The 12,778-nt window shown below is 41.4% G+C and overlaps 1 protein-coding gene across 1 annotated transcript in view; it reads right to left on the bottom strand.

Moving 5' to 3' along the window:
* Positions 1 to 11,319, bottom strand: part of MRPL48 (mitochondrial ribosomal protein L48) — a 74,487-nt gene extending 63,168 nt beyond the window's left edge. Inside the window, exon 1 of the mRNA XM_012645588.1 lies at positions 11,149 to 11,319. Coding sequence (XP_012501042.1) covers positions 11,149 to 11,169 — 21 coding nt within the window. The 5' untranslated portion in view covers positions 11,170 to 11,319. The remainder of the gene's footprint in view (positions 1 to 11,148) is intronic.
* Between the last annotated feature and the right edge of the window lie 1,459 nt (positions 11,320 to 12,778).

The following is a 12,778-nucleotide window of genomic DNA, read 5'->3' as shown; positions in this document are numbered from 1 at the left end:
TAACATAAAGAGAAAATCCTGCCTATTAGGGATAACAATTTCAATTCCTTCACCATGCATGTGTGAAAAGCCTGTTATGCAAAAACGAAGAAAACCTGGGACTCTGTCCCAGTCAAAGCAGTCCGCCAAAAAGGAAAAAACCCAAAAAAAAAAACCAACAAGAAAAAAAAAAAAGGAGCCTACAAAAAGATGATGACTAAATATAATATCCTGGATGGGATCCCGGAACAGAAAAAGGACGTTAGACAAAAATTAAAGAAATCTGAATAAAGTGTCAGTACTAGTTAATAATAATATACTAATATTGGTTCATTAATTATGCAAAATGTATCATACTAATGTAAGAGGTTAATAACAAGAGAAGTCTGGGTATGTGGGAACTCTCTGTACTATCTTGGCAAGTTTTCTGTAAATCTAAAGCTATTCTAAAATAAAGTTTATTTTTAAAAAGCCTGTTATGTAGAAATTACTACGCTGAATTTTAAAGGGAATATAACACCAAAATGTAACAACATGGATTAACCTTGAAAACATCATATTGAATCAAAGAAGCCAGTCACAAAGGACCAAATATTGTATAATTCCATTTTATGAAATACCCAGAATAGGCAAATCTATAGAGAAAGGAGGTAGATTAGCGGTTGCCTAGGGCTGGAGGTTCTGGGGAGCGAGGGATGACAGCTAAAGTGTATGGAGTTTCCTTTGGGGATGATGTTCTAAAACTGACTGTAGTGATGGTTATACAACTCTGTGAATATATTAAAAACCATTGAATTGTACATTTTAAATGGTGAATTGTATAGTATGTGAATTATAAGTCAATAAAGCTATTAAAAATGTAAGCATAATCTCTGTCCTACAGGCATTTGGATGGCTGGAGACACAAACATACATTTGTATTAAACACCTAGGCAATACCGCAGGCACCATATGATGAAGTCAATAGGTGGCATGAACAATAAGCACACCTGGAACGAAATCCAGGTGGAGATGGCTGGGGTGGTGGGGGGGAGTTATTAGCTTTTGTAGTGTCATATTAATAGATGTTACTGAGGATCTGCTCAAAATCATGAACCCTCTTCCTAAACAAATGCATATAGACATGGACATACAAAAAGTTTACAGGAGATTCACTGAAACTCTTAACATCACTTAAGGATCCCTATGCTAAACCCAGAGATCCTCAAGGGCAAGGGTCATGTCATGTTCTTCTCAGGCACATACACTGTGGATAGTCAAGGTTTGTCTTAGTGAATAAATAAATGATTAGAAATTGACCACAGAGGAGGTCTATAGAACAAAATTTTTTTAAAAAATTTAAAAAGAAAAAAATGTGAATAACATTACTACCATTTTTTAAGCACCCACAACTATTTTGTTGAGTACCTACCATGTTTCTAAATCATAATAACCCTTACTAAATAAGTATTATTATCCCCATTTTACAGTTGAGGAAACTGAGATTAAGTAACCTACCCAAAGTCACACAGCTACAATCAAAACTAGCACATGGATCTTGACTCCCAAGTCCATAATTTCCCTACTCTTCTATATCCTCTCTCACAGAAATGAAGGGCTTAGTGCTTAGGAAATTAGCGGGAAAAATAGATCAAACTTAGGAAAAGTTTCCCAGAGAATGTGAGGCCTGAAGATTGGAAAGGATATGAATAGACAGAAGGAAGGGCACAGTATGGATGATCTAAAAAGCACAATTAAATCTACACGAAAAGACTTTGTAAAGTATGTGTGCAATATGCTTAACCTAATATTAGTCAGCATAAAAGACAGAGTAGGGAACTGGGAGCCCCGAAAGAACTCAGGCCAGCTCCCCCCACCACTGGCCATGTACATTGAAGTTAGAGCAGATGATTCTGAGGTCTCTCCAGGCCCAAGATCTACTAACAATAGAAATCAGAATATATTTTCAAATGAGTCATTTCATATAGAAGGGTATTGGATAGGAAGAAAGATCTAGATGAGACTGCTTTCGCCTCATTTTAATTGGTCAGATTTCTGAGTCTTTACAATATTTCAGGATTTAATTATCTAAAAGTCAGACTTAAGGGTTGACAACTTTCTGGAAGACATTCAAATTGTGGTGTGAACTCTCCCTGTCAGCTCTGGGAAATGTGCTTCCTCTCCCTGGCAATGCTAGGCATTATTTATCAGGACAAAAGTAATCTATTTTGGGACTGTATCCACAATAATCCCCTTCCCCCTATCAGCAAATGAAGAGCAGCTCTGGCTCTGAAAGCGGAAGAGGAGGGTGGTGATGCCAGTGAATGAGTGAATGAGGACACAGCTGCCATAGTGGCTTATAAAAATACTTGTCCCATGAGCTGTGGAGCCAGGAACCAAGAAAGGATTGCACAGCTACCAAAGAACTGAAGTCACGGTATAGTGTGTGAGTAGCTTCAATCACCAGAGCCTGGGAGGGTAGTGAGAGCAGCGGGTCAGGGGCCTTTGAGGCAAACAATTGAGAGCTGTTATATGAATAGTAACAGAATATATTTGTGTATTAATATTATTTAAAATAGCATTGTTACTACCACTCGTTGAGTAAATCCTTTGTGCTAAGCACCTTACACATATTATTTCGATTAATCTTTACAGCAACCCACTGATAGAGGCATTAGTGACATAACTGACTCTATTTTATAGAAAACAATAGAGGTTTATGTAAATTGCCCAAAGTTGTAGGTTTGGTAAGAGGTATCAGGAATTCAAACCCAGGTCTGCCTGAATCCAAAGCCCATGTTTTCCATTCTGCCACCCTACCACTCAAAAAAGTGATACCAACTTACACTAGTGAGATTCACATGCTAAGGATAATAGCTTTAATTTTTTTTTTTTTTTTAAATAAATTGAGACAGAGTCTCACTCTCTTGCCTTCACTAGAGTACCATGGAGTCAGCCTAGCTCACAGCAACCTCAAACTCCTGGGCTCAAGCGATCCTCCTGCCTCAGCCTCCCGGGTGGCTGGGACTACAGGCATGCGCCACCATGACCAGCTAATTTTTTCTATTTTTAGTTGTTTGGCTAATTTCTTTCTATTTATAGTAGAGACGGGGTCTCACTCTTGCTCAGGCTGGTCTTGAACTCCTGAGCTGAAGCAATGCTCCCGCCTCCACCTCCCAGATTGCTAGGATTACAGGCGTGAGCTACCGCGCCTGGCCAGGATAATAGCTTTAATCGGTCAGGTCCAGAGGCACATGCCTGTAGTCCCACTTGGGAAACTGAGGCAGGAGCATCCCTTGAGTCCAAGAGTTTGAGGCTATAGTGAGACTTTGTCTCTAAAATAATAATAATAATAATGATAGCCTCAATAATCCAACCATTTGTTGAGTACCTGCTATAAGCCAAACATCATCTCCTTTAACCCTCACAACCATGCTATGAGGTAGATATTTCTACCCTCATTTTATAGTAAGCTCAAAAACGTGAATTAACAGGTCTAATGCACATAGCTAACAAGTCATGTTCTAGCTGACCCCACAACAGGGGCTCTTTTCACTACCATATAACTCCTGTTGCAAAGCAAGTTCTGCTATTATATGATACCTCTTATTTCTTCCCTGAGATGAGAATACTTTGATCTGTATTCTAATTCTTGTAATGGAGATTACTCTCATCTTAGGCATTCTTGAGAAGCCCAGTCACTGCACCAGTTCATTCATTAGAAGCTTCAGATTCTCCTCACTGGCCTTCCACCCTCTGTCAGTGCCCACCACTCGTCTCACACACAGGGCCAACACTAGCCCCTCTTTCCATAATGACCCATCTGTTACTTAAATACCTTCCTAGTCAAGAATGAACATTTTCAGACACTCATAATTATCTGAAAGTTCTCCCACACAAAAAAACCCAAACTGATCGCCCTATAACTTGCATGGTTTAAGCCTAGTTCCCCACTCTGGGATGACACAGAATGAGTTCAGTTCTTGCTTTTCATACAAGAACTCAAGCCCCTCAAGTATTTGAAGGCAATCATCATTGCCTCGAGGTTTTCTTTTCCTAAGTTCTTTCTTTTTTTTTTTTTTTTCTGAGACAGAGTCTCACTCTGTTGCCCAGGCTAGAGTGCTATGGCATCAGCCTAGCTCACAGCAACCTCAAACTGGGCTCAAGCGATCCTCCTGCCTTAGCCTCCCAGAATGCTAGGATTACAGGCATGAGCCATCACACCCAGCCTCCTAAGTTCTTTCCAAAATTGATTTTGTTTCTAGTTTTTCCTTTGGCCATCATCTTCTAAACATGTTTCTGTTGACTACCAAAGTCTGCCTTTGCATTGTGTCCTTATGACAGTTAGGAGTACAAGTTTTATAATCACACAGATTTGGGTTTGAATATCAGCACTTCCATTTTCCTAGCTGCAGGATCCTTGTCAAGTCACTGAAGAAATATCTGGCCTCACATATTATATAATGCCGTTTATATGAAATGACTAGAATAGACAAATCCATAAGGTGGAAAGTAAAGTAGTGGATGCCAAGGGCTAGAAAGATGGGGGAATGAGGAGTGACTGCTTATGGATAAAGAGTTTCTTTTGAGGATGATGAAAATGTTCTAGAATTAGATAGTGGTAATGGTTGCATAACATTGTGAATACACTAAAAAAGCACTGAATTATCCACTTTAAAATAGCGAATATTATAAGACATATTATAAGACATAATTATATCTCAATTTTTTAAAAAATTTTGAGACAGGGTCTCACTATGTTGCTCAGGTGGGAGTTCAGAGGTTACTCACAGGCATGATCATAGTGCACTACAGCCTCAAACCCCTCATCTCAAGTGATCCTCCTGCCTCAGCCTTCTGAGTAGCTGGGACTACAGGTACATGCCACCTTACCCTGCTATCTCAATTTTTAAAAAAAAAGAAAGATAAGAAAAGAAATATATGGCCTCATACCAGAACTACTGGATGGTACTTCCAGGCCACAGCTGAGCTCCATTAAACCCAATTCCCTAACTTCCTCCAGGACTAAACCCAATTTTACAATCCCTACGGTCACCACCTGAAATGTAAATCCAATCCTCTACCATCTTTCTAACTCTCACTCTCATATTATGTCTTTGTATACTATCCCTGATCCAAGCCCCACTACTTCTCTCCCTCCCAACTTTGTCTGGGCCCTCTGGAACTCCAAGTGTGTTGTCATTTCAGGGCCTTTGTATATGTTCTTCTCCTTGCCTGGAATATTTGCTCTCTAAATCCTACTCATTCTTTAAGTCTTAGTCATGTAACAACCTCAATTGTTTCCTAATTTCTTAGGCTTGCGTGGATCCTGCTGTTATACACTCATATAGCACCCTGAATCATTCTTTTGTGGATTTATCACAATCAGTTAAGTAGTTATATGCTTAATTAGTCCCTCTCTTAATAAGTTCCACAAAGACAGGAACTACATCCTAGCATCCAGAATACACTCTGGCACACAGTAGGTGCCGAATTAATAAGTGATGATCACATTAATAAATCCCTCTAAATCATATTATCTTGTCTCTAAAGAGGCTATAAAAATCGTTGACATGATTAAATTAGATAATATGTGAAAAGGGATTAGTAAGTGCAAAGTGCACTATTAATGGTCAAATTGGCAGCAGTGATGATAATCGTGGTGGTTATTATTCAGTTCCTCATTTGTTAAACAATATGTATCTTGGAGTGTCACAGGTGCTGAAGATAAAATTGTGATAAAAACAAAATAGAAAATCTCCCCTAGAAGTTGCAGTCTAGTGTTGACCAGAAATTAGCCAACTTCCTGACTATTCTGGGTTTTTGGACTCCCTGCTCATCTAGGCACTCTGAAACGTGTATACTCCTAGTTCATGTCTTTTTATGTTCTCCTAATTCATGTGTGCTGGTTTGTCATTTGCTTCAATCCTCACTGCTTTTTGTTCATATGAACTCTGCTCCACTTTGGCCTTCAATGTTTTCACCTGAAAACATCTTATTATCTCTGAGATCAGTCCCTAAGGCTGCTCCTTCTGGGCTGATATATTAGACACAACCTGGCATACCATTAGTGATCACCACCCCTCCCCTAACCAAACCCTGTGGTGCAGAGGTATAGTAATCGGTGAGAAAATAGTGGTAATCTAAGGGTGAGTGGCAGCCAGACCTGAGTTTGACACTCCAGAGCCATTCATTTTCTGTGCAAAATAACTCTGCAGGTGAGTCATTACCCATTCCTCGGTGCACTCTGACTTCCCCAGACACCATCTTGCCAGCTTGATCAATCAATATATTTTCCGGGGTCTGATGAACATCAACATTACTTTCTTATCTGGATCCCCTGCCATACTCCTTTTGTTGACCCAAAGAGGTACAGGTTCCATCCATTTTTGTTCTAGCAAGGCTGGGCTTCTTACCCATCTAGAATTTGAGATGACTTACAGCCAAAAACTTCTTAGGGACCCAAGGAAAGAGCACTGGATTAGAAATAGAAATGATATTAATAGTCCCAGCTATACTGTGGATTTATCGTGTAACAACAACATTTGTTCATTCACTTATTCATTCAACATTTATCAGGTACCTACTTTAGGCCAAATACATTATAGGGTAGGTGCAAATAGATAAAAGGAAAATACAGCTTTCTACCCACAAAATGTCCTAGTGAGGAAGGTAGGTGCGCAAATTATTTATTACATTGTAATCTGATATAGCACAATCAGCTGTATGGGTTACAAAGAAGGAAGGGACTGACACCTGGGAAAGGTTTTCATTCCTCATTCCACAGATGAGGAAAACCAAGATTATTATCAAATTAGGGAGATGTGAAATATTCAGAAGAGGAAAAGCACCAGGCATGGTGGTGCATGCCTATAGCCCCAAATATTCAGGAGGCTGAGGCGGGAGGATCACTTGAGTCCAGGAATTCAAGGCCAACCTGGGAAATGTAGCTAGACTCCCACATCTCTAAAAAAAAAATTTTTTTAAAAAGAAAGAAAAAAGCAAAAGAGAAAGCAGTGGGGTCTTAGGAGGGGTAGAAAATCTAGGTCCCAGTCTCAGTATCACACTTAGAGGCTGTTGACCTATAAGCATTCATTCATTCAAGGCATTCAGTAGAACATTTTAGGCCCTATTATATACAAGACACTGTGCGAGGGGCTTCCATTTCCTCATCTATTGCATCTGCCAGGATTATCTCATAATATTGTGAAAATCAAATGAAAGCTTATTAACTACAGAATAATATTAATACTCTTTCTTGCATCATTTTTCACACCTTACAAAGTACTCCTACTTACATTATTCTCTATAATCTTTGTAACAATTACATGTGGTGGTCATCTGCATTTTACAGATAGGAAACTAAAGCACAGAGAGGTTAAATAACTTGCCCAAGGTCATACAGCTAGCAAGAGATAGAACTCAGGTGTGATGCAAATCCCATGGCTTTCCTTATAAATGTATTAACTAACCCTTCAAGAGAGATTGAAGCAAGGATAGTCACAAGACTTAGGAGTTAAGAAATAGGAGTTCAGAAAATAAATAGGCAGAGCCAGTGTGGTAATGTACGCCTGCAGTCTCAGCCACTCAGGAGGCTGAGGCAGGCAAGAGGATTGCTTGAGGCCAGGAATTTGAGGCTGTATGTAGTGAGCTATCATCAGTGAAAGGTGTGGCCTTGCAAAAATAACAGGAAAATACCTAATCCTGAATTTTTCCAGTAACAGTTAAAAGATCAATCCTATGAGTTCTCCCAATAACAGGCACCCTGCAGGAGTTCTGTTTTACACAACTTCTGAAAATAGGTGAACAGTCAGAAAAGAGATGTAAATTTTTCTCTTTGAATTGTTTTTTGAGGCTGGGCTGGTGGCTGACCCTGTAATCCTAGCACTCTGGAAGGCCAAGGCAGGGATGGGGAGGGCTCACTTGAGGTCAGGAGTTTGAGACCAGCCTGACCAAGAGCGAGAGCCCCGTCTCTACTAAAAATAGAAAAACTTAGCCAGGCGTCGTGGTGCAAGCCTGTAGTCCCAGCTACTTGGGAGGCTGAGGCAGGAGGATAGCTTAAGCCCAGGAGTTTGAGGTTGCTGTGAGGTAGGCTGATGCCACAGCACTCTAGCCCGGGCAACAGAGGGAGACTCTTTCTCAAAAATAAATAAATTAATTAATCAATTAATTTAAAATAAAATTATTTTTTGAGAATCTGCTTTTACAGAGTTCCTGAGTAAACAGCAGGATACTGAGCTACAGCTGTAGTGAGCTGAGATGCTTTGAAGGGTTAATGAATAAAAAGGTATAATGCAATTATAGTTGCTAGGGAACTTTAATAAACGCTATTTGCTTCTGTACAAAGCTTGCGGTTAGCAATTGTTAGAATTCAGGGCCTGATCGCCCTACGCAAAGTATGTCAAGGGTTCAACTTATGATCGATGTGTAACTGGAAGAATGTTCTGTGTTTAATCTATAACTTAGATTGTGCTTTACTTCAATGATTGTAATTTGTCTTTGGGTACCAGAGATCTGTGAGAACAGCCAGATCTCAGGACTCTGTGTCATTGAAATATTGATTGTACATTCTGCCTTTGTTTCCTTTGTTTTAGAGTACCTGTTCTATGGCACGTAGCCCCCCTCAAATAAAGACTGGTGCCATCCTCTCGTACTGCTTTTACGCGGGCGGAGGTGGTCGCTGGCCAGCTAATAAAGACTCTCAATTTGGCTCCATTGAATTCTCTCGTGGTCTGTTCTCGCCCTCCACACTACAACACAGCCTCCACCACATCTCAAGGGCAGAGTCATAGTTCCTGCAATACCAACTCTTAGACTTTGATATCCTGCTGCTTTTATTATCAATTGACAGCCACCGCTATTTTTTTTTCTCTTCATCCCCCTTAAAATCAGCAAGCCACTTGGCCTCAGGACTGGCACCTCCTTCTCTTTCTTTGGGATGCAATGCTGTCTCCCTGCTCTCTTTTCTCCCTCTCTTACCCTTCTCTCTCTCTTCTTCTAAGCAGATAAACTTTTTTACTTTTATATATCCTAATCTCTGCATTAGAAATCTTTCTCTCCCTGTGCCAAGAGCACCTAGTGACCTTTCTACCCTAACAATCAGGCCGGTGAATAGCTACTATACTCCAGCCTGGGCAACATAGTGAGACCCTGTCTCTAAAAAAAAGAAAAGAAACAGGCACTTGAGCCAGAGTGGTCAGAAAGGTTTTATGGAAGAGATCTGAGCTGGGCCTTGAAGGATGGAGCATTTGGATAGGTAGTGAGAGGGGGAGGGCACACCAAGTGAGAAGGCATCACAAGATTAAGGATCAGCAATTCAGCATTTGGCAAATAACGAAGAGGTTAGTGGGCCCAAGCAGGAGGGCTGAATGGAAGAGTAAAGTCAGTAACAAAGGAGTCTGGAAGGGAACAATGGCATCAGATTTGGAGAGGCTCTCCATGCCCTGGTATCTTTAGATGCTGGCCTTAATGACAGATTTCTATGGGCTGTTCTGGCATATGGATGGTTGGAAATAGTATTCCTTGAAAAAGGATCATTTCCTGGCCGGGCGTGGTGGCTCATGCCTGTAATCCTAGCTCTCTGGGAGGCCGAAGCGGGCGGATTGTTTGAGCTCGGGAGTTCAAAACCAGCCTGAGTAAGAGCGAGACCCCGTCTCTACTAAAAATAGAAAGAAATTAATTGGACAACTAAAAATATATAGAAAAAACTAGCCGGGCATGGTGGCGCATGCCTGTAGTCCCAGCTACTCGGGAGGCTGAGGCAGGAGGATCGCTTGAGCCCAGGAATTTGAGGTTGCTGTGAGCTAAGATGATGCCATGGCACTCTAGCCCAGGCAACACAGTGAGACTCTGTCTCAAAAAAAAAAAAGAGAAAAAGGATCCTTCCCTTTCAGCATTCCTCAGAACCAAGGCAAATAGAGTACGAGAGTAAAGTCACCAATGTTACCATCTTTAACAACAGAATTTTGAAACTTTATGATTTTTTTTTAAAGGAGGGTAGAGACAGAGATTACACACTGCAACTTGGTATAGCCATGCCCTCTCTAATTAGTCTTTTTTTTTGAGACAAGGTCTCACTCTGTCTCCCAATCTAGAGTGCAGTGGCATCAGCATAGCTCACTGCAATCTTAAACTCCTGGGCTCAAGCAATTCTCCTGCCTCAGCCTCCTGAGTAGATGGGACTTACAGGCATAAGCCACCACACCCTGCTAATTTTTCTATTTTTAGTGGAGACAGGTCCTCGCTCTTGTTCAGGCTAGTTTGCTCAGGCTAGTTTCGAACTCCTGGCCTCAAGCAATCCTCCCCCACCTCAGCCTCCCAAAGTGCTAGGATTACAGGCATTAGCCACTGCACCTGGCCTGAAACTTTATGATTTTTTTCTTATTATCCTTACACCAGACCTGGCCAAATTCTCACAAATTGGCTAAGGTGACCAAGTCAGTTATTTCATAAAGGATGAAGACAGGCTTGGGCCTTTAGACATTCAGGGACAGCCCCAAGGTAACTACAGATAGATCCATGAGCCGTAACGACCATGATGACCTATGCATCATGGAGATACAGGCAACATAATTAATGCCTAACATAAAATTTTAATATAAATTGCTAAAATGAGTCATTAATCTAAGCAGCATGAAACAACTGAAAAGAGCACAATTGAAATCTGTTAAGGGAACAGGGGAAAGCAAAGGAATGCATTTAAGCTGATTCATACGGTTTTATGACAGTCACTTAAATAAGGTCTCGGAAATAAAAATGTAGTGTATTATTACCCTTTCATTATCACCACGTAGCTTCACACCGTAATCAGTTCAGCACGTCAAAACTGTATACTTAGAAAAAATTCTGAAAATTGATGACTAAATGCAAACATAAAATCACCTGCCCAAGGTCACACAGTTTATCGGGATATCCTGCTGTCGTGATTCCCACTGTGGAGCTCTCCCCTTTACTGGCACTGGGCGGAGAGTTGCAAGTAGGTGTGGGCGTGGCGCGGATCAGGGCGGCCTAGTCGGTCTGAGTGAGAGAGGAGTCGGCGCGCAGCCTCCTCGCTACGCGGCGCCGCATGGTCTGCTGGGAAGGGCCTTGTTCTCCCAGCGTCTCATACCCGGATGTCTACGCGCCGCAACCTTCCAGCTCTGCTCTCCCCGCAGTCTGCCCCGCGCGCCACGTGCATGGAATCTTCCTTACCTTTTCCAGGGTTCCGCTCATCCTTTGCTGCTGCAACCTCTAACTGTGCAAATCGAAGGTCCGCCACACCAGCTGCGGTCCCTGGGCGTCTGAAAACACTGACGGAACGGCCTTGATCTGGTCCAGTAACGATATCCGACCGAGACTCACTCAACTCCCACAGCACCTTGGTTCCGGCAGCTTCTGAGACTCAGCGTCCAGAAATTACCCTAGACTCCGCCCTCACTCTAATGTCACCTTCACTGCTATTTCTCCAGGCAGAATTAATTTCTGTCTCTGTGGTATCTCAGTACTTTGCACACAGTTCTGGTATGTCATCTACCATACTATGTAGTATTTGTTACTATCTCTGACCTATATGAGTTCTTGAAACACTGAAATCTCGCCTGGTTAATTTATTACAATGTCTAGCACAGAACGTGGAGATCTGACTTCTAAACTCCATTTAAGAACTAATTGACCCTAAGTGAACCTTTCTGACATTCAATTGCCTCATTATAATTGAGAATAACTACGTTTTATTGAGTGGCCACTATGTGCAATGCATTATGCTCAGTGTATCGCTTAATTTATTTGTTTCAACAAGCCTGTTAGGGAGATATTATCACGTGATTTTACATATAAGGATATTGAGGAATCAAGAGATTAAGGAACTTGCGTGGGATCAATCAACTGAGGCAGAGCTGAGTTTCAAACTCAGTCTTGTTTATGCATGGTGTTTTCCCTCTGACACCTGTTCTCACATGAGAGAATGTCACTGCATGCATTAATTTACTTACTTTATACACATAATTCACTTAGCACTACTTTGTGCCAGTCCTTTGAACCCTGGAAACACACAGATGAATATTACATGGTCCTTGCCCTGAAGTGACCCATAGAGATTAGTGACCAAGTCATCAGCAATTATAAAGCAGTGAGAAATTCAAGTTAAAAAGATATACACATAAACTCTGGGTACAAAGGGAGTACATGAGCACATAAATTCAGCATCAAGTGAAATAACAAATATGCGGTTATTTTTATTCTTGCTGTTATTGTTGATTCTGCTGCTATTGTTACTGTTCTTGGCAAGGAAAAGGTATAAAAACTGGTAGATATGGACCAGGCATAGTGTCTCACACCTGTAATCCCAGCACTCTGGGAGGCTGAGGCGGGAGGATTGCTTGAGATCAGGAGTTTGAGACCAGCCTGAGTAAGAGCGAGACCCTGTCTCTACTAAAAATAGAAAGAAATTAGCCGGAAAACTAAAAATAGGAAAAAAAAAAAATTAGCTCGGCATGGTGGCACACACCTGTAGTCCCAGCTATTTGGGAGGCTGAGGCAGGAGGATCGCTTGAGCCCAGGAGTTTGAGGTTGCTGTGAGGTAGGTTGAGGCCACAGTACTCTAGCTTGGGCAACAGAGCGAGACTGTGTCTCAAAAAAAAAAAAAATTGGTAAATATGAATGGGGCTTCAATGATAGGGAGTTTGGTCAGTTGTCAGAAACCCTGCCAAGAATCCTTATCCTAATGTTTTATCCATCCTTCCTATGATGAAATTCCATGGAGCTGCCAAGAGCTATATAGGTAAATCTCTTTCCCCCAAAGGTAGCCAGCCCTTCTACCCTCTGGGGAAGAGTTGCTAGGAGA

This window comes from Propithecus coquereli, unplaced genomic scaffold, assembly GCF_000956105.1.
Source record: "Propithecus coquereli isolate 6110/MARCELLA unplaced genomic scaffold, Pcoq_1.0 Scaffold235, whole genome shotgun sequence".
NCBI classification, from domain to species: domain Eukaryota; kingdom Metazoa; phylum Chordata; class Mammalia; order Primates; family Indriidae; genus Propithecus; species Propithecus coquereli.
Note: the sequence above shows the minus strand (reverse complement) of the source record. Positions and strands in the feature narration are given on the sequence as shown.